The sequence below is a fragment of the Haemaphysalis longicornis genome, unplaced genomic scaffold (genome assembly GCF_048455015.1).
Source record: "Haemaphysalis longicornis isolate Haplotype H1 unplaced genomic scaffold, Haemaphysalis longicornis Haplotype H1 scaffold_4, whole genome shotgun sequence".
In the NCBI taxonomy this organism is placed as follows: Eukaryota; Metazoa; Arthropoda; class Arachnida; order Ixodida; family Ixodidae; genus Haemaphysalis; species Haemaphysalis longicornis.
In genome coordinates this window covers 110,409,130-110,432,197 of record NW_027526361.1, presented here as the reverse complement: position 1 = coordinate 110,432,197, position 23,068 = coordinate 110,409,130, and the positions used below count along the sequence as shown (strand labels likewise).

The following is a 23,068-nucleotide window of genomic DNA, read 5'->3' as shown; positions in this document are numbered from 1 at the left end:
ATAGACACGGTAAAAAAATTGTGTGATGTTCTTGAGCTCGACATCCGCCTTTCGCTCGCTTTTGGATCAACGTTACCCGATCGCCTTATGGTGTTGACGCCAAATTTAACCTCCAGAAATGTGTTTTTCTTGTCAGCCTCAGCTACCGACTTAATTTTTATAGTACATGCCAAGTGTTTTTAAATGTTTTTTGCACAATATTTGATACCTTGGTAGCGACCTTTATGAGTGACTCGTCAAATTACACTGCATGTCGTCATAACTATAGGTGAAGCACGTCACTGATCGCTTACGTCGTGCTTACGCAAAAAAACGTGGGCGAGTTGCCGGCAATTTGTGCAGTCGAGAATAGGGCCCCAAAGAGGACACTCAGATACGAGCTACCGGCCTTTTAAACCCGGAGAAGGTCAATGTCACAGAAACGAAGACAGGCGCGCACACCGGCACCACGGCTCTTGCGTGCACTGTTCTTATCAAAGTGTGAGATAGCGCCCACGCCACGTCGATCACCGCAATAGGCCGAGCATTCGGATGTTACAGATACCTTTTAGCTTGTTTTGGGGAGCAATAGAATTTATCGGTTCCATCTATGCAAAACACAATTTCTTATCCAGTCAGGACTGACAGATGCCTGGATAATAATAAAGTTCTTGAAGCGACGTTTTGTGATTCTGAGGTCTTTCAGTCGAAAAAGGACGAGGCCACCAGGCAGGTGTTGCGAATGAAATATAAGTGGGAAAGCAGTGGGGCGTATCAGCCTCCCTGTGCATACTACATGAGAATGCTAGTCTTCAGCGTGGACGGCATATGTTAGGAATTGCGTGGATACGCCGGTTGCTCCTCGTGTTCGCGTTAGACGCTTTTGTCTCTCCTAGGTGGCAACAAAGTAGGAGCCATGCTGGTTGATACTGTTCAACCCGCTTTCGCAGCACTGGTGTAGCCTTGTTGTATTCATAAAAGGGGGCAAAGAACCTTTTATGCCAGCGGTTTTAGTGGTTCTATTTCGGGTGCTGTAGGGACATCCAGAGTAATTGAATAATCTGTTGTGAAGCCGACAGCTGTAACTTGACCTTCGGCTGGACAACAGGGGGCACCACAATGATACAGAAGGCGGTGGCTGCTACGTCTTTGCAGCGGGCCACTTTTGTGGATGTCACTCAAAGCACAAAAAGGTTTCAGAATCAACGTTTACTTATTTAGCAATACATTGCTGCTAACAGGGGCTAAAGGCTAACCGCCGGAGTCCCGAAGCATGCCTGAGACGCCTATTTGAGTCGTTTTACAGGCATGGTCTTGAAGTACCACATGAAGCTGGCAAAACGTTCGTTTGGTGGTTCCGTACACACTCTCTTTTAAAGATTGTTTAAAATCTCCTCCAGTTGCAGAGATTGTTCCCCATGAACACGAGCCGACACTTCGGATGCTTTGCGGTTCATCCCGAGATGTGATACTACCGTTGATACTCGGTTGATACTACAGCGGAGCCTCAGCGATTTTCGTAGTGATAGTGCTGCAACCCAGTGGCAGACATGGTGCAAGAGAACTGTGAATGAGTACATGGGCACTTACGCCATGGTACGTGGGACTAAGCGGGCAGGTTTTAAAACAAAAATCTATGCGCGCTACCACCTTTGGAACCAGTTTTTCAATTCCTTTTCCAGCCAGTTGACTGGGAAAATTTAAAAGGATCAGCGTCCTTTGAAGAAACCTTGCATCCAAAATCCGACAGGCACGGACGAACGCACGCACACGAAAACTCACAAAAAGGCACGCGCACACACTATTAGTGTTGCTTGCTGACGCGGTTCTACCAGCTGCTTCAAAAAAATAACAAGATCTCTGGTTTGTGTTCTCTTGATACTAGACTTGATTTCGGTGTTGTCCCACAATGTATTATATGCCTATATCACGTTGAAAACGTGAACCTTCACATTTATACGTACGTGCAGTCGTCTGGCCGACTCAGGCACTGGAACGTCCAATCTTGTTTCTTTTAGGAACCCTTTGGGTTTTGCACATTAAACTGAAAATGCCACGGTTTTGCGTATTTTTGTGTGCTGGAACAAAAACTACCTCGTCTGCCGCCGTCCTCCAAGTGAGAGCTTTTATAAAGCGCTATTCATTTGTAAACAAACGTTCTTTTGTGTATGCTTTAGCACTAAGCCACCCTGAAACCAAGATTTTTACCTAAGGTTTACGCATCTAGTCATGTGGGTGTACATGTTGTGTAGAATATTCAACAACACGCACAATTCTAAAGCTGAGATTTTAACTGCGAATGCATTTCTCAGTTAAGCCATGTCAGGCGCCGTGCGGCGTCCACGCGCCCGTAGGTGTTATCTCTCCGCTCTCACCCCCTCTCCCATAGCAACAGCTGCGAGCGCGCGCGCTCCTCCTCTCCCCTAGCAACCGGAGCAGGTGGTGCGGGCGGATCAGCGGCGAGTGAGTGGAGAGGAGGAGCGCCCTCGGGCGTGTGAGGGCGCTCGCATCGCGGGAGCTCGCCGGAGCTCCCGCGTGTGTGGGAGAGTGTAGGCGAGGGTAGGCGCGGTGCTTCGGTGCTTCTCCTCTCGACGCTCGCGCCACTCTCCCGTTCGCTCGGTCGCAAGTATACCGAACGCATGCGCTTGAAGCGAGCTGCCGACGCCGAACTCCGTGCTCCAGAAGCCGCTACGAAACGCCAACGCCGAGCCGAAGACCCCGAAATACGTGTTCGACATGTGCATTCGCATTTCCTCACGATTCCCTTCGGGGAGGTGGGGTGAATTTTTTTACTTGAACTTTAACCGTACATATCTCATTAACCACATACGCGTTCTCAACAAATTAGTCATCAAAAGGCACCGTTCTCAACAATACTACAATCAAAATAAAATATTGCGAGACTTTGTGTCTTTATTAGGGAAAACTACTGTCAACATTCAAGAGATATAAAATTTGCTAATGCCTCGCACCTCAATTCTATGTCACCTCGACGTCGTGTGCTAAAATGTACCTAGAAACTGTATTGATGAGCCTAGAACCACTAGATCAGATTTCAGAGTATCGGCCCTGTTTTCTGTCATCGTTGTATGCTGCCTACCGTGGCCATTGGTCGAGCCGCATCACATTGACACTTGTTTACCCCGGGAAGACCCATGGGCGCTGATATTTCTGTGTCTCTGTGTTGCCGCGCGCACGCTCTTCGATAAGTCGTGATTTTCAGAGCGCAGTGTGGCAGTATGACAGATTGAGTGATGTTTTAAGCCCCCAAACAGTATAGCGATGCCCTGCTGCTTTGTACTGGATGGTTTCAACCGGCGGGAAGGTGGACAACGCCTGCATCGCTTCCCCCTGGGAAAGAACGACAGTGGCTTAACGCATCCTCTAGCCACTAAATAAGTTTATATATATATATATATATATATATATATATATATATATATATATATATATATATATATATAGTGAATAACATTGGAGAGATTGGACACAATCTCTCCAATGTTATTCACAGCATGCTTACAAGAAGTATTCAGAACATTGGATTGGGAACAGGTGGGAGTAAGGGTTAATGGAGAATACCTCAGTAACCTCAGATTTGCTGATGACGTTGCCTTGCTAAGTAACTCGGAGGACGAATTGCAAAGCATGCTTTCCGCGCTGGGCGAACAGAGTAGAACCGTGGGCCTGAAAATTAATATGCAGAAAACTAAAGTAATGATCAATAACCTCGGGACAGCACAGAAGTTTTATATAGGTGGCCAGGCAGTGGAAGTGGTAAGCGAATATATCTACTTAGGCCAAGTTGTGACCCCAGATCCCAACCATGAGGCAGAGATAATTAGAAGGATCAGAATGGGGTGGGGTGCATATGGCAGACATTCTCAGATAATAAACAGCAGCCTACCATTGTCGCTGAAGAAGAAAGTGTATGACAGCTGCATCTTACCGGTACTCACCTACAGGGCAGAAACTTGGAGGCTCACTAAGAGGGTTCAACTTAAATTGAGAACGACTCAGCGGGCAATGGAGCGGAAAATGATAGGTGTAACATTAAGGGACAAGAAGACAGCGGAGTGGGTCAGGGAGAAAACTGGTGTTAAAGACATGTTAGTAGAAATTAAGAAGAAGAAATGGACGTGGGCAGGGCATGTAATGCGAAGGCAAGATAACCGCTGGTCATTAAGGGTAACAGAGTGGATCCCTAGAGAAGGCAAGCGTTGCAGGGGGCGGCAGAAAGTTAGATGGGCAGATGAGATCAAGAAGTTTGCGGGGATAAATTGGTCACAGTTGGCACAGAACCGAGGTAATTGCAGAATAATGGGAGAGGCCTTTGCCCTGCAGTGGGCGCAGATATGCTGGAGATGATGATGATGATGATATATATATATATATATATATATATATATATATATATATATATATATATATATATTTTGTAGAGCAGAGACGTACGGGACGAGGGATTCCGTAAGGACACATATCAAAGTTGCAGTCCTTATTGCCAGTGCTGTCGGCGTTTTAACAGTGTTTTATAGTGCCGAATGAGGTATGATTGCCTTTTTTTTATGCAGGAATAAATAATAGAAAATTCAAGTCGAGAAAAAATGCGCCGTTTTTTCCGGAAGCGGGAATCGAACCCACAACCTCTGCATAACGCGTGCGGTGCTCTACCATTGAGCTAGTTCCGCGGCGACTCCCCTCTCGACTATACCGCGGGGTTTTGTATTTACGACTGCTCAGAGCCCGGTCAACTAGCGCCGTCCCTCGACCACCGCGGGAAGACGTAGAACGTCTTTTCCCAGCGGCCGCACGTAAGACGTGGTCGGAAGTCGGGGATAGCCAAAGGCATTTCAGACTGCTGAAGCCAGAACCCTCGTAATGCATTTTGTAGAGCAGAGACGTACGGGACGAGGGATTCCGTAAGGACACATATCAAAGTTGCAGTCCTTATTGCCAGTGCTGTTCGGCGTTTTAACAGTGTTTTATAGTGCCGAATGAGGTATGATTGCCTTTTTTTTATTATTATTATTTTTTTTAGGTTGCAGAGGTTGTGGGTTCGATTCCCGCTTCCGGAAAAAACGGCGCATTTTTTCTCCACTTGAATTTTCTATTATTTATTCCTGCATAAAAAAAAGGCAATCATACCTCATTCGGCACTATAAAACACTTAAAACGCCGAACAGCACTGGCAATCGCACCAGACCGGTATTCTGGAGGTCGTGGGTTCGGATCCCACCTGGCGGGCATTTTTTCTTCACTTTCTTTCTTTCTTTCCAAATTCTTAATCTGTTTCAATGATCTACCACATCCTCCCCTTTGCTTTCCGTGGTTTTCTCGACTGCCAACCCTTATTTCTGTGTTATTTTCACCGAGCCCCTCATTTCCTATTCTGATTCGCTATATATATATATATATATATATATATATATATATCGTAGAGCGAACAGACGAACGGGTAACAAACTTTATTGACGTTTCGGCCTGGGATAGACCTTCGCCAGACCTTCGTCAAACCTTCGTCAGACAGACCTTCGTTTCTGACGAAGGTCTGTCCCAGGCCGAAACGTCAATAAAGTTTGTTTGTTACCCGTTCGTCTGTTCGCTCTACGGTATTTTCACCGGGCCCATTGCATCATCTTCTGACGTATATATATATATATATATATATATGAAAGAAACAGTTTCTTGTACACCGGTAAAATTTATGGAAAAAAAGGACACACGTCGAAAATGGAAGAGTTTTTAACGTTGCGGCCGGGGACCGGCCTTTGTCAGAATAACTGAGGCTGTTATTCATCTGATTCATTGTAGTGAGTCATCACTACTTCGTCTGGCTTCCGCAATATTAGGCCAAATTGTTTGAAGTTTTTCAAATTGCACCACTGTTATCGGGAAAAAGCAGTATTTTAAACATTTGCCTGTCTGTTGGTTTTATGGTCATGTTAAACCACTACACATCCTTTTCTCACTTCGCTTAAAATACAACTCATCGAACCGCTTAGCAAACAGGTTCAAGGCCCCGAAACGGCACGCAACGCAGTATTTATTTCGGTTCGACGCACTGGCAGATATATAAAATCAAGGTGTCAAACCGCAACCGAACTGAACCTAAAACCGGAACCGACTCGATATTTTTGCCAGAACTGAACCCGAAGTCGAACCGTGAATTTTTACGCAGTGTTTAGAGTTACGTCCGACGGAACCCAAAATTGAAAACTAGAGTTACGTCCTACGGAACTTTAATCCAGTTTCTAGAGTTACGCCCGACGGAACTCCAAGCCAGTTTCTCGAGTTACGTCCTACGTAACCCAAAATTGAAAACTAAAGTTACGTCCGACAAGAGTCCTGGTCCGACGGAACTTAGGCCAATAGAGAGTTTTAGCATGTCGTTACCGTGTTTAAGTTACCGTTTACCGTGTTTGCGGGAGTCGACTGCGCTGCGCGAGAGTTACCGCCAACGGTAACTTACCGGCACAGGCTTTACCGTCGCCAGCGGCTTCCGGTAACACGGTAAACGGTAACGCAAACACGGTAACGATATTCTAAAACTGCCTTATGTTTTGAATTACCTCCGGCGTAAAGTAAAGCACAAATTTTTTTTACAGCTAACGGCACCAAATACCGCGACGCTCTATATGTGTAATCCGTACGCAACATTGAGGTTCCTCGATTATCAGTCCCGGATCATCGGCGGACTGCCCGAGACGTGATCCGGTAGTCGATTTTCCCATGTATTCCTATGGGACTTCCGGTCCGAACGCAGTCCTCGAACTACCCGTGTACAGTCCAGGACTGGTAAATCGACTGGGCCAATTATTGAAATGGTCGCTTGTACTATACATGACGTCAAATTCGAAAACACAAATGTTGCTGCTTTACGGCCAAACCGGTTCGGAATCATAGTAAATCATAGGTAACATGTTCGACAGCGCCGGTTCCCGGTCGGTCGAGTGGCCAGGAGCGTGATACAAGTGCCCACTGCAGCGAGCTGGGTTCGAATCCCAGCTGGATTGATGAAGTTTTTTTTAATAAAAAAATCCAAAATTTTTCTCTACTAGTCCACGTACACTTCTTTCCATTTCCAACACATGCAAGCAAAGGAGATGCCGGGAATTAACAAAATAGAACCACTTTACGCTTTAAATTAGTCAGCCACATCAATTGACTAAAATTTATCGAAGTTTTAAGGACTACCAGGACATTCGCTTTATTACCGCTAATCAATCATTTATTTTTAGGGGTAGGTTATTGATCGATTAATGCTCTAGCCGCGATTAATTGTTTAAAGGAGCCATGAAGAGAAAATGCAAGTTGGTTTTATTCGAAAGATTTCGTGTTTTATAGTGCCCCGAGCGCTTGTCCGGATACAAATGGTGCTTTATTCACTGAGAAATTAAACAATTTAGGTTAAAATTTTGATTTTCCCGCTCAATCGTGCGTTTTCGTGGTCCCAAGTCACGTCACGGGAACCGACCGCTCTGCAGCCTAGAATACCTTCATTCACGCATCCGCCGTACAGGGTAGAGACACGTAACGCTGGCGCCGCCATGTTCGGTTGCTCGCTCGCCGCCGAAGCAAGTCATTGTGTCAAAACCGCGCTAAAATTATCGCCGCAACGCGGTTTACTGAAGAAGTTTGAATCATATTGTCTGTTTCGCGTTGCTAGGTCTCGTGGGAAACGAAAAGAATAACGCGTTGAGCCCGTTGGCCCAATTGCGGCGGCACGGGACCGTTCAAAGGTTGTCTCCACCCTGTACAGCGGTGTTGGTTTGTTCCCGCGTTTCTTTACGTTCCGTAACCTAGATGGCGCCACCATACCGTGGCAAGCGTTTGGTTTGTTTTTGCCCGCATTTAAACCTGGCTTGTTTTTGTTCTGTGAGAAAATATTCGTTCCCTGAAACAGTGCTCGCTCGACAAATGGGGTCACGTAAGACACCGTTGCTTGCGTCAATCGGCCAGTGTCGTCTGAGACAACCCCAAGCCCCGTAGTGCTGTGCAGCTAAACCAAAGCATGCTGTGCGCAGTACGAACAGCAGAACGCATCAGTACTTCTATGTTTACATGTGCTTTCGTAACTTCCACTGTTTGTCCCATCATTCTTGTTGCTTTGTAAAGAATGTGCCCTAAATATAAGCGCAAATCGCTCGTTCGTCTAGTTTGTAAGCTCTACCTAATTTGCGTCTGCTTCTGCCAGCCTCCGCCAATCGCAGAGCTTAGCCCATGTGACATCACAGGTTCTGTTGCGGGAAATGGGGTGGTGGGTCGCATGACCATTCCCGTTTTTCCTAATTATGTTGCTTATTTGAGCGAAGTTTACGTTAAAAGTGGTGTCAGTATGATTCTAACGAGACAACCTTTTGAATGAACCAAACTTGTGTTTTCTCTTCATGGCTCCTTTAACCGGTTTAAGCTGGTAATTAGAAAATTTATAATATTTTATCGACAACTCTTAGACTTTCTACACGAAGTCGACTTGTTCGTGTACCTCTGAACTCGTATATCTTTATTCCACAGAGCAAAATTTTGAATAAAAACTACGAATATACACGGTACAAAAAACCAGTGGGCAATTATATATACCCTTTTGCCATTGTATAAGCTATTTCTGTAGTAAGCAAGACGCGATTAATCGGCGCCATCTGCACTCACGGCGGGTGCTGATGTTCCCGATTCTAGAAACGTATGTGTGACGAACGAGCTGATAAGCGTCTCGGCCGCATAATGCACCGTGACGATGAAGTGCTGACCTCATCTGGAATATATGTGAAAAAGGGTATGAGCATATTGATCTTATTTCTGCTACTACATAATTATTTTGGCCATTTGTTCTTCCAAACCAACAAAACCGAATAATCGATGCATAAATCCAGCCGACTAATCCGTTTAAAATATTAACCGACGCCTGGCCCTATTAATTATATTTGTTAAAAAAACTATTGACCCATGTAAATTTGCTCTCGGCAAACTGCATACGCTACAAACTGGCACTGCGCCCACTGCATGAGGTTCAATTTCGTTAATTTCCTTCTTCTCCTTTGCTTACATGTGTTAGATGTAGAAAGAAGTGTGCGTGGACTTGTACAGAAAAATTTTAATCCTTCAATTAAGAAAAAAGCTCCATCAAACCAGCTGGGATTCGAACCCAGATCGCTGCAGAAGTGTGGGCGCTTATTTGACGTTTCTGACCACTAAACCGGCGGGGAGCCGGGGCTGTCGAACATGTTAACTATGATTTACTCATTCTGAACCAGTTTGGCCGTAAATCAGCAGCATTTGTGTTTCCGAATTTGACGTCATTTATACTACAAGTGACCATTTCAATAACGTTGCGTATAGATTACACATATAGAGCGTCACGGACCGGTAGCTGGTGCCATTAGCTGTAATTATTTTTGTGCTTTACGTTACTCCGGACATAACTCAAAACATTGGCCTAGAGTTCCGTCGGATGTAACTCTAGTTTTCAATTCTGGGTTCCGTCAGACGTAACCCTAGGAACTGGCTTAAAGTTCCATCGGACGTAACTCTAGTTTTCAATTTTTGGTCCCGTCGGACGTAAATCTAGACACTGCGTATTTTTTTATCACGCTGAACCCGGGCACAAGCTTAACCGCACAGAAAAAATAAATAACTGTGACCGGTTCACGACGAAACGGTTCAAAACTCGGTTGTTGATATAGCGCTGTTGGTGTCACTAGGGGAGTTTTCTCCTTGACATACCATCATATTCGTGATCATCCAGACTCTTTTATCGCTTAGATCAATCAAAACACTCTAAATTCTTTCCGTATTCGTGGTCGAAACTTGAGGAAAGAAATGAGCACCCATATTGAAATAGAATGTTGCTTGCTGCTGGCGGCGCGAGACGAACTATCACAACCTCGTTTGTGTCCTGCCAATATGCAACATATGCTCTACGCTTCTAGGTGCAGGTCTCGCTGCGGTTATGCAAAGAGCTGATGCAAAGAACCCAAACTGAATGTTAAATTAAGGAAAGAATAGCTTTATGATAATGATTTGTGTAAACTTTTATTTTATATTTATATAGAGTACTAAAGCAAAAATTTAAGACTCAGTTGTTCTAACCGGTAAACTTTGTTGGCAGGGCAATTGTGTATTGTATCTCGCCTGTTCAACGAATCGATAAATAAAACTTCAATTTTGTCAAAAAATGGGCAAGGCGACAAAAATATTGCCTTGCAGCAACCTCCGGCACTCTTGTCAAGGCCCAAACTTGCATCGACGGGTCGGTGCTGAGAATTGCGCCCTCCCAATGCTCTGTACTGGGTAATCGCAGACCGCCATAAGGGAGGTCCTCGGGGCAGACATAGAATGCATGAACTAAAACTGCTTTTTCGGCTTTGCACAGGCTTGATTGGGGTCGGTAAGCTCCAGGATAAATAAATGATAATTAACAGTGGCAGCGATTGTATTATTTTAATTTGGAGCTGCTTCAGGTGGGAAGTGATTATCGTTGAGGAATTTATCACGTGGAGGATGTTTGTCTGCCTAGGCGCTAGGGCACAACCATCTCATGGTACGTTTTCACGCGTTCCGTGGCCGACGTGACGGAGAACTCACCCCCTGCCCGGCTGACGAACAAGCCTGTGTAATGAAAAAAATGTGAAGGAGCAGGCAGGCCACTTATTTGCTGCGCCGCACAACAGCGACCCACACCGTAAAAGTCCCTACTTGTTGCATGTTACAATTACTGGGGATGCAGATCAGTACATGGTTCTTTCATACTGCGGTATGAACTGCTTATATTACTTTTCGCAAAACGCTGTCCCACCAAATAATTTCTGCATAGAGGAGAAGCTAACTGTAACATAAAACTGCTTACATTACTCTTGATGAAATGCTGTCGTACCAAATGGTTCCTGCATAAAGGTAAAGCCGACTCTTAGAAGCCCGCTACGTAAGAAATTATTAGTGCGCGCACGCGCACTCCCCTCACGCGCGCACGTACACGCACACGCATACGCACACGCACGCACACGAACATGCACACGCACATACACACGCACGCACTCACCCACTCATACGCACACGCACACGCACGTGCGCGTACCCAAAGGCATGCATATCAGTGTTGCTTGCCTAGACTGCTCTACAAGGCATTACTAGGTTGCTGGATTTTGCTGTAAATACAAGACTTGATGGCGGTGTTGTCGCTAAATGTATTACCTGCCTCGTTAACTCAGGAACATACGTATTCGCGTTTGTACGCATGTACACGCCTCACTGCCGACTCAGGCAGTGGAACCAGCAATATTTTTACAGAACGCTTTTGTTTTTGCGTGTGATCCTGAAATAGCGATCGTTTCACGTATATTTCGTGTCCTAGAACAAAAACCGCCACTTCTGCTTGTGTCCTTCAAACTTGATTTGTTCTAAATAGCGAGGCATTGGGAAACGAACGTTCCTCTGGGTTCCCCCAAGACAAGGTTTGTACCTGAAGCTTGGACATCTCACCGCTTCGATATACGTTCGTAGTGGATGAATGATAACGTGCACATTTCTCATGGGGAAGTTATTACTTGAACTTCAAGCTTATACATCTTATCACATCGATACGATTTTTCACTAAATTAGTTATCAATTGGCACCATTCTCAACAAGAGTACAATGAAATAAAACGCACGAGTTTCTACTTGCCTTGCTTAGGGAACGCCACTCTCAACATTCAAGAGAAACAGAATTTCCTAATGCCTTCAACCTTGACTGCCTGTCACCTCTACGTCGTGCTTTCGCTTGTCGTTCATCGTGAGTTAATGGGAAGGATCGTATTTTTCCGCATTCGATAATCTCAAGGATATTGGTAACAGCTTTTCCACACTCAATAGTGCTAATCGTGTTGCGGAATTTCGCTTCTAAACAAATTTAAAAATAAAATGTCTGAAAGGACACTTTCAAAAATGCATGAACGGATATAAATGGCAACAGAAGTCGAAAGGTAAATTTGCGCTACGCTGCTGAAAATTGCTTCCTGTAGATAAAAAAGGTTGAACACGTGCCGTGTGCTAAATTACGTGTGAACGGCGACTTTGAACCTTTCGGCACGTGTACACATTTTTCCATTCGTGCCGTTACATTTCCTTTGTGGATCAGTATTTTGGAATGACAATTGCCGAAAATGGAGCATTAGTTTTTGCCCTTTTCAGACAAGTGCTGCGAGCATGTAAACATTTCGAAACCCTGCACCCACGTGGGAGGAAACAGAGACACGGCACAGGTGTAGTGCGCTCCTCTTTGCCTGTTTTCAGTTGTGTTCCTTGCAGAGAATTCGAAATGTTCTAACGGCTCAACGTGGACGCCATGCTTCAGCAATTATGTACACATGTCGTTGTAAGATGTCCAAGATATCCAAAAAATTGCGCGTTCTATCCAATGGGAAGTCCTCGTTTCAGAAAATACAATATTTCCCCGATGAATATGTAAGCGCGTGTTTTTATTGATATCAAAGTAGCGTGTTTGGTGCACAAACGTACTACGGAATGACCTTTTTACGGAAAGATTGTTGTTGTTAAAAAGCTTAGCTATCCTCCAAAATCCGCAAGTGCCACAACAGGGATCCGTTCACACAGGATACATGCGAGCAACCTCTCAAATACCCCCACGCTATTTGAAGCACATTTGAAACACGATGGAAATTGTAGCCCCATCGCCCCGGCTTGCTAATTTGTCGTCACACGTCCAAAATCTCCGACCGAGCACTTTGTTTCATCTCTTCTCCACAATCTCTGGAGAGCATTTCAACGCCGGAGAATGAAAGAAGCAGCGAAGATATTGCACTACATTCTGAATGTTTTTATCTTATCATGTACCTAATTTATTGTTTCCCGCAGCCCGGGTGGTGGGCCACGACACCGATAAAAGAATAAAAAACTCCCACCTCCCCTCGCGGGAACCCCTGTGTAGATGCGAAGCATAGGGGTTCACATTGCAGCGTTGGACAGCGGAGGAACGGCGCTGGAACGATGAAGCGGAGCGGCGCAGGCACCGTGTTTTATAGCGCGCATAACGGTGAGGGGACGCGCCGGCGCCAGTGCGTCTGCCGCGGCTATGACGCAACACAATCCAACTCCATCCACTTTATTCCAATCCAAATCCAATCCAAGCCAATCCAATCCAATGCCCCTCGCGAGAGAGTGTTCGCTATCGGAGAGGAGAGGAGAGGGGGTGAGCGGCGGAGAGCGCAGCTCGCGCGGCAAGGAGAATGGGGGAGGGGCGGACGCCGACGACAACGCCGACGACGCCGGATGCAGGGACAAGGCGAGTGAATGAGATGCAGTCGCATGTAATAAAATGAACTAGGTAGGAATACCTTATTCATTCGATTTTTGTGATTGGGTCTCTGAGGGCGTTTCACCATGCGGCAGTGTTTGGGCGAGTTGGTACATAATTGCGCGTGTGTAAAAGTGCAGCTCAAAGACGATGTACCGAAACGCAAAGAAGATAGAATGTTTCGGCTCCGGGTTTTTGCGCTGTTATTATGAACTTAGGGTCAACATTCGTATAGTCAGCGCTTATTCTGTACGAACTTTTGTCATATTTCATGTAGGTGATCGCAGCTTAGATCTGCTGTGATAAGGCTCACACCAATGACCAAATTCATCTTTCCGCCTTGATTCCTCGGCTTTGCGGTGCTCCACTGTTGTGCGCCGTTCAGGTTTCTTCAGGCGTCCTTATTGCCCTTCGTTAATATTCCAAATTTCTCGTCTTCTTGAAACCTATTGCGTTTTCTTTATTATTGCCTGTGTTTGCCCAGATAACATTTTGAACAATTTTTCCCGTCTCGTCCCCGGTTGAGCTAAAACGGCTGAGCGAGTTTTTTTTTTTGTTTTTTTTTTTTTTTTTGCAAATCAAATACATCCAGCTTGAGGTCTTATATTCCTTGAAACGCCTACTTATTCACTCTATGGAAGATAATTTGTGCTTGGTATTACAGTGTCTCTCTTCTTCCAAATAAAGCTGATATCATCGCAGTAATTGGCTTAGATACCTTCACCCCGTTTTACAGATTCGCAGGTGGGTTATCATCTATACGTTAACAGGGAAGCGCCCAAATGACTGACCGACTGACCGACCGAACGACAAATTCGTCAACACCCAGCAAAAACTGCTAGATGTAGACTTGAACTTTCGGGAGTGCATTTTTGTCATCGTTGTTTTTTCCTTTTCCCCCAGCAAAAACATGTTTTTCGTGTAGGGCTCTCACATTTTCTGAATGCAATATCTTTTCTCTGTTAAGTTGTTAGCGTGCATATATTTTTTCTTTGCGTGTTTTCGTTACCGCAAAAAAATTGCGATACTTTGGTGTTTTTGTGTTGATTGCTGTAGAAGCTGTACAGCAGGCATACTGCCGTCTGCTGCCTAGCGTTAGATTTGGGCTGACGGGCTTGTCAAACTGCGTTTATGCAGCTTTTATCGTCGACCATGCGATGTAAAAAAGGCGAATTAAAATAAAGGGTACCTCACCTCACCTGGAATGCTGTAGGGGCTCGCTAAGGCGGGCTCACTAAGAAATACGTAAGGCAATCAGGAAGCTACGTAATTGAACGGCTTAGGGAACACCACAACAATGTAGAAAAGCTTGTGGCTCCAAGGGATCTTTCATTTCACTACAAGACAGTGCGGGCGCGACAACTGCAGTGTGATAAGAATAGTCGTCACAGAGGTACCCGAGAAATCATCGAGGCCTTCGATATTCACTGGCTGAGCGATAACTGTATTAGCATGCCTTCTCTTACCTTATTAGACAAAGAACTAAAATTTCTGGCAAACCGTCAATGAGATGAAAATACATACTTCCAGTGCACGTCTTTTGTTCGTGATCATTCGCTTGTATTTTGTTTATATGTCCCCCCTTTCAAACCCCTTCAGTTGTTAGTCAGCGCAGTTTCCTCATCCCTCCTTCTGTCCTGTCGTTGTGCGCTGTGCTTCAAGGATATCCTCGGAGAGTCGGACAAATTCTTTGCGTGGTTATGCTTCGAGACTCGATCAATTTTTCTCTGTGGTGTCGTCGTTAGCTGGTAAAAAGCAATGAAGCCGCGGTCATTCAGATATGTACAATGTGCGTCAGCTTTTACCTCCAGATCTTGCGCAAATCACTCACGTTTCGCCACCGCTTCACCGGCGCGATATACGGGATTGGACCGAAGTCGTCTCATCCGCTCTCAAGTGCACCATGGCGGCGCGGCGACTTTCGCGCCGCGCTTTCTCTTCTTTGGTAGCGGCGCTCTTCTTCTGTCGCCCTATCTCATCGTTCGACTCATGGATTTCGGAAATTGTCGCTGAAAGTCCTCCGTGACTGGCCGGCCCGGATCGTTTTTCCCGCAGGCTTTCACATCTCATCCAAACTAGACCGCGTTAGCACTCGCTAGAACCGGCGGCAACCGGCTTCGCGAACTCAGCGTCAGTAGCGCGAGCTTTTCTGTGCTGCCCACTTGACGCGCGAACGCACGTGAAGTGGCGAACAGAGAGCACGCGAGAGAACACGCCACGAACGCTGTGCGGAGTGTTCTCAAAGGTCGAACAGTGTCGCCGAGTGTGAGGACATCATCGCTCGCCAAGATTTTCTTACCCACGTTCACCCGCCCAACACAGCTTAAACGGCATCACTGTTCAAATCCGTTTAACAGCATCGCTGTTTAAGTTTGAGCTTAAGGATACAAAAAATACAGAAACATGCGAAATATTCGCAAAAAAATTACACCATCTTCCCGGAGGGGAACCCTGAGTAGTATGCGAAGCAGCCATGGGGTACACTGAAGCTCCCATTAGTTTTCAGTTCGTCGTTTCCGTTGACGTTCAGCTTCGCGTGCCTTCGTTGTATCAGTAGCTTCTTGACGCAGTTTGAATGAGTGAAGGATATAAGGCGCGGTCGCAGCACATGCTCCCGTCTCGGTTTGTAGCGCAGTGGGAAGAGCGACACGTACCTCCCGTTGCGGCCAGAGATTTGTGGGATCGAAACCGGGCGCCGCCTAAATATTTCTTTTTATAGTGGACTGCGCTGACATCAGCCCAAACGCTGACGGGGCTGAAGAAACCCGCATGCGCAGAAGAGAGCGGACTGCGGACAAAGACAACGCGCGTAAATGGTGGCTCAAGCCTCGCCTAGGTACAACATTATCGCGCGCGTGGCCACCTCTCGATCTTCGATAACACTCTGCCCAGCATTCATAGCGTGAGCTCTCGCATGCTCTTCTCCTAGCCAGTTCACGTACGTTCGTGCCTCAAGTGGAAGAAGCACAGAATATGTCGCGCCACCGGTTCCGAATTCGCGAAGCCCGCGACAGCCTGTTCTAGAGCGTGCTAACGGGGTCCTCTGCGAAAGAGATGTGAAAGCATGCTGACACTGACAAAATGATCCGGGCGGTGCCTGACAGGCATGGAGAACTTTCAGCGGAAAGTTCGGAAATCCACGTGAGGTGGAATAGCCGGGTCTCCGATGAAGGGTTTCCACCTCTGCTGTTGCTCCAGCCTTGCACAGCGAATGAGGCTGCACCAATCCTTTTTTTGCTTCCTGACACAGTCCATGGCTGTTCTCATTGGGAATGAGCTCGCCGCCCACAATTAAGCGCAACACACTACGCCAGTCGATCGGGCATTCGCGAATCATCCTGCATCGACTACCATCTACAGCTGCCCGTCACAGAAAATGCGCCTTTCATCGCGCTGCACGCCCAGATTGAGTGGCGATTTACTAAAAGAAAGTCACATAATATGGCCGTTCGGAGGCTACAAACGCACTACAAAAAAAAAGCGAAAGAGAACAAAAATTGTTCCTGCGTGGCGTGCGAACTAAACTTTTAAAGAAGGGTGATGACCCCGCGCCGGCGCCGGAGCCCGCGGAGGCCGCAGACGCGGCCGCGGAGACGCCAGCGCCATCTCTCGCCCCCGCCGCGGATCCTCCCGCGGCGAAGTGCGAGGAGGTGGCGCCGCTCGTCGGCACCCCAGCAAAGAAAGAACTGAAACTAAAGCGTGGCAAACTGTTCGCATGGCTACGCAGTGAAACATCCCCCTCGTGAGGGGCACGATCAAATGCAGAGCATTTCCGGGGGCGCACGACGTTAAGTAGTTTGCGTTACTTTAATGTTGTTGCACTTGTGGCAACTGCTGACGAGAGAGCGCTCGTCAGCAGTAATTTGAATGAGTCAACGATATAAGGCGCGTTCGTAGCGTCCCATTCTGTGTCGGCTTTGTGGAGCAGTGGGTAGATCACCATGTACATTGCGTTCCGCCCGCAGGGTCGAGGGATCGAAACCAGGCGCCGGATAGTATTTTCTTTTATATAGTGTAGGGGGAGGGGTGCGGACAACGACGGTGCGGACTACGACGGGACAACGCGGGTGACATCGTGAGTTACTGAAATGCTCTGCATTTAAAACGTAGATCCTCAGGGGACTATGTGGCGGCAGTAAGGGCAACATTGAAATACATTATGGAACTCGCTCTGGCAGTACGTTAACTGCATCTCACCGGCTTCGAATGATAAAATACAAGGTATCTTACCCAAGATTGCGTTTTTTTCCCCTGGCCTTTGTCAGTAGTTACAAAATAAATGCGTTAAGACGATTCAATTCTTGGAGCGCCATATTCGAGAACATTTTCCCGCCCAGTCTTAAATGGCGCGATGTTTTGAACAATTCAAATACCTATTCGCATCCAAACTCCCTGTCGCCGACGCAATAATCTGATTCAAAGGGTACACCATTGTCTATTATCCTCATCCATGATGCATTGCCGGTCAAATTTCTTCCACTTGGACCGCGCGGTTTACGCGATTTCATCAATCGAATTCAAATCAAATATCTGGTCTCCGTCACCTGCCCTGCACATCGCTGTACCTTTTCAGAGTTTCACGCTTTTCCTCCTTTACTGCTAGCTGATGACCTCCACGAAACAGCTGCAAATATACCCTTAGAAAGATCCATGCCAGACTGGAGCAAGATACATTCCATCGCTTTCCAACGTGGAGGCCATCATTGGCTTTATGACAATGTCCTTGCTTACTATCCTTCCTGGGCGCATATTCGTGTCGACTGTTCGTCTTGCTTAAAATGTGTAATTCCGATCTCCACGCCCCACGAAACAGAGTGGCGACGTGTTCCTGGCTATAAGGTTAACTATACTATTGCGTAGTCACAGTGATGAACATATTATTTATTCTAACGTTTTGACCGGGCACCGGTCCCCGGTCGAAATATTACAATAAATATTGTTATGTTCATCACTGTGACTACTCAATCGTGTGTATATATATATAGTGAACTGCTTTACTGATTAAATGACTCATGAATTCATCAACGCCCACCGGAAACTGTTGGAACTGGAGATTTGAAACTTCTGGAGCATATTTCTCTCATGGCGTAAGACCTCACTATGGCGGGGTTTAAAGAAAGGATACCCTCAACCGAGGAAGTGGCAGATATTGCGTTTTCCCGATGTCGTGATTATCTTGCTTACTCATTCAGATATTGAAGTGCGTTTTGCGTATACATGTAGCCCCTAAGATTGATTAAATATTACTTTTACAGTTTCCCCTAACGGACAGTAAAGGCGCAAAGCGGCATTTCGGAAAAAAATTCCTGTTTTTAAAGACCCCCAATATACGTTCCACTGCTTGGTACACCCAACTGACTTTTGATGATTAACGTTACTTCGACAAATACACCAAACCAATTTTAAGGATATTGCCATGCTACCCCACTAAAAGGCCCAAAAGGACTTTCCATATTTGAACCTATGATGGGGCCAAGAGGCCTAACATTTAAGCCAAAGTCCTGGTCGTAGAAACTTTACATTTGAGGAGCACATTGTTATTATGGTGTAGGAGCTTAATATGGCTCGCCCTCCCTGTTCGTCAGAATTGCCCTCCCTGCTCATCACAAAAGCCTCGAAGACTTCCCTATCAGTTTGAGAACGACTTCTAAACAAGACTTCTAAATTCATGCAGACGAGCGTTTTGTTTAGAAGCCGTTCTCAAACGGATAGAGGAGTCTTCGATGCTTTTGTGATGAACAGGGAGGGCGAGAACTGCGTCAGTGCCCCATCCTTACCACTTTCAACAAGTGAAATCAACTTTTTTGTAAGAGGGGGGGGTGTCCCTTGATCATGCGCAATCGGCGACTGGTGTGAACACGTGTCGGTAACGACCATGTCCTGTAATGTGACCAGGCGTTGTTTGTGCTTCAATGTAGAAGTGATAAGAGCGAGTGCAAACATTGCGCCGTTTCATTTCCGCGGAATCGTGTGCTTGTTTGATTGCTTGTTTTTTCGAATCGTGTGCATGTATAAGTGTTTTCCTGTTCCTTTTTGCATGAACCAAGTTGAACTCTAGCGTGTGTTTCCTCTTTTATTTCTTCGTCCTGTGTTAAATTTCGCTAGAAGTATGAGTTCATTAGTGGGTAAGCCGTTTAAAAGGATGCGCATTCGATATTCGCCTCGGGCGGCCGTTTTTATGATGTGGAGGTTAATCGAAAACACCTATATGTCGATATTTCGACGGTCCTTAAACATTCCCGTCTGGCCTAAACGCGGCGCTACTTTTTCAGATTTGTGCTTCCGCGTAAAAACCTTAAGAAAAGCCCACCACTTGGTTTTACGTTATTCCGCATAGAGCTGATACACGAATAGTTGTTGCTCATTTTAGTTTCCTTCAGACAGCGAATAAGCACAAAACCAAAAGAATTTCTCGCTACACGTCTCTCTTTTTGTCCGACCTTCCACATAACCAAACTTGTCATTACTGCGAAGGCAGCGAGCGGTGTGGTGCCTGGTATATTATTATATCTATAGTTTCCCCGGACACGTACAGCGGAAAACATTGTAACGGCAATTTCTTGGCGTACGTTGACATGAGAACATTGTTGAAAACCACACTAGTATATTACCGCAATACATATAACAAGGACATCGTTCGTACTTTGTAGCTACAAAACTACAGAAATAACGCGACATGGTTTTAAGGAATGAGATAAACAGGAACATGGTCGTCGATTTGGGACAGTTTTAGCAAAAAATTTCAGAAGGCCTAGCTTCTTTTATATTATCTTTCAAATTTGAGCAAAACGGCTGACGTACAGGTACTCCAAAAATAATACGGAGCACGGGAGCGGTAGCCGGAGCGCGAAAAACTGCATGCCAGCGCGATCTATGCGTAGATGCGCCGCAGATAGTGAGAGTGCGTGGGCACATCCGGCTGGCCCCTCTCGGTGTTCTGACGCTTGTCTTATCGCCGGCTCAAGCGAAGCCGCGCTGCTGCCACCACTGCTCGACAGGGGCGCTTTCGGAGCTTCACGAAGGGTTGTTTACGCAGAGCAAGCGAAGAAAGCTTGGTCTTCAGCGGGGTCCGCTTGCTGCTTCGTCATGAGCGCCACCGATTTTACTATGGGTGGCTGCCGTGCTTCGCGATCCGCTTGATTTTGAATCATGTCGCTATAATAATGCCTGGCTCCAGCTTGCGCATAAAAATGAGCAAAAAAACAAAAATTCCATGCGTGTACTAGCTGCATTGCCTTAAGGATACAAATGGGCGATGAAATAAAATGGGAAGTGATACCATTGGAGTCCAGTTACATCAACACAAATATAAGTATATTATAAGTATATAAGTATAATAGGTATATAAGTACATAAGTATATAAGTAAATATAAGTATAAGTATAAGCGTAATACAGTACTGTATTACGCGGGAGACACAAACCTTCACGAATTCACTTAAAAATGAAGTGTGTCCCGGCTTGAGAAGGCAGCGATTGGGCATATTTTGCAACAATGCTCGGCAAAATTAATCAAAGGTGGTTACCATTGAAGCAAATTCTCAAGCAGCCCTTTTTCTTTTCAAATTCTGTTTCAACTATTTGTTTCATTGTCAATACCTTTGATTCATTTTTTAATCAATGCAGATATTGCCGGAAAGCCCTTGCTAATTTCACTGTATTCCCATTTTTTGCAGTTCATTGAATTTTATATAATAAAGCCTATTTGTTTTGAAGCAACTGGACTTTATTCCACTAACTTTCTCAATTCTCTTAAGCGGTGCTTACAATCTTCGCAGCAATGCAGCCAGTACCCGCAGAAAATTTTTCTTTTTTGCTCATTGTTATGCGCTAGCTTAAGAGCCAGGGATTATTCTAGCCACATGATTCAAAATCAAGCGGATCGCGAAGCCCGGCAGGCACCCATAGTGACATCGGTGGCATTCCTGACGAAGCAGCAAGCGGACACCGCTAGGGACGAAGCTTTCTTCGCCGGATTTGCGTAAACCGGACTTCATGAAGCTCCGAAAGCGACCCTGGCGAGCAGGGGTGGCAGCAGCGCGGCTTCGCTTGAGCCGGCGATAAGACAAGCGTCAGAACATCGAGAGGGGCCAGCCGGATCTGCCCACGCACACTCGCTATCTGCGGCGCATCTACGCACAGATCACGCTGGCATTCAGTTTTGCACGCTCCGGCCACCGCTCCCGCGCTCAGTAATATTTTTGGAGCACCTGTACCTACAACGCAGACAAGTTTTCATATTCAACGATTTCTTGCCCAAAATTACCATTTATACGAAGAATAAAAAAATGATGGATGATTATTACTAAAAAATCTAAATGCCTAGATAATTTAGATACCAAAAAAGTCAACCCAGTATTTTAGCAATTTTCGAAATTTTGTAAGGTTTATAACTTTTTATCGGAAAGAATTACTTCGGTGAACCAAAAAAATACGTTATCTCTTTTGAAAGTATGCAAAGTATACAACCAAAAAGACATGTGTCAATAGCTGAGTGGGCTCGGCAACACCGTAACGATGGCGAAAGCTCACCTGAGACGCCTGTTTTTCATGCAGATTGTCGCCTGGGCAGGTGTTCCGACAGTCTTCCGCGCGGAGCCTCACGGTACAGACGGAAGCTTGGTCTCACTGCACCGGCGACCACAGCGCACAATCGATTTGCCACTACCACCCATCACTGACAGCCCCCTTAATGACCGCTGCATCGCCGAACTGCCTCCTGTTCTACCACGCCTACTGCACTCCTCGAAGTCACGTGGTTCCCACGTCACCGACCTGACACCGGCGCCACCACGCTACCGTAAAAGCACCAGCGTCACCCATGGCCCCTCCTATGGGCTCGGCAACACCGCAACGATGGCGAACGCTCGCCTGCGGCGCGTGTTTTTCATGCAGGTAACGAACCACTACTACATATTTGCCAAGCCTACACGGCATTATACGTTGATAGTTTTGCCGAGCCCATGTTATTGCATCGGGGCCCTTTATCATTACAGCTACTGCTTACTAAAGCTGTTGTTGCTCTCCGGAGACATAGAAGAAAACCCAGGCCCTACTATCCATTCATCCTCCACCCAAATAGCTGGTGACGTCTTGTCAGGCCTTGATGAAATTCGATTATCCCTCCTAAAAGAAATGAAAACCATTCAAACTACACTCTCCCAGTACGATAAAACTTTTGACAACATGAACGAAGGGCTTGCTAAAATTGAAAAAGACCGTGCGAACATAGCCACATTTAAAGCAGACGTCGACGAAATCCGTTCCATCGCTGTAAAAAATTCCGAACAAATCGCTGAACTAACTTGCAGTATTGACGATTCCAACGATCGAGGCGGATGAAATAACCTTACCTTTTATGGGCACAAAGATTCCGCACGCGAAACGTGGGCCGAATCCGAGGATTTAATCATAGATCACTGCAAGGCTACCCTCAATCTGACGCTTAACCCACGCCATATTGAACGCGCACACCGACTGGGAACTTTCCAACCTAGCAAAGTTAGGCCCATGATTGTAAAGTTCATGCATTTTAAAGATAAAGACCGTATTCTGTCGAACGCAAAAAACTAAGAAATACTACATACAGCATTTCACAAGATTACTCCCCCAACACCCGTCTGATACACAAACGACTGATTGAATTTGGCAAAGCCCAGTCCCGACCCTATAAGCTCGCATACCGCAAATTAGCCATCAATAAGGTGGCTTACATTTTTGACCCGACTACAAAAACGGTGCTCCCACGTGCACCATAGCTATCCACTGAAGCCCATGTTCAATCGAAAAACTTTCTTTCA

At 46.0% G+C, this 23,068-nt stretch overlaps 1 protein-coding gene across 1 annotated transcript in view; it reads right to left on the bottom strand.

Moving 5' to 3' along the window:
- Positions 1-22,156, bottom strand: part of LOC144179261 (cholinesterase-like) — a 39,825-nt gene extending 17,669 nt beyond the window's left edge. Inside the window, exon 1 of the mRNA XM_077707550.1 lies at positions 21,801-22,156. Within this exon, the coding sequence (XP_077563676.1) occupies positions 21,801-21,820 (20 nt within the window). The 5' untranslated portion in view covers positions 21,821-22,156. The remainder of the gene's footprint in view (positions 1-21,800) is intronic.
- Positions 22,157-23,068: the final 912 nt, after the last annotated feature.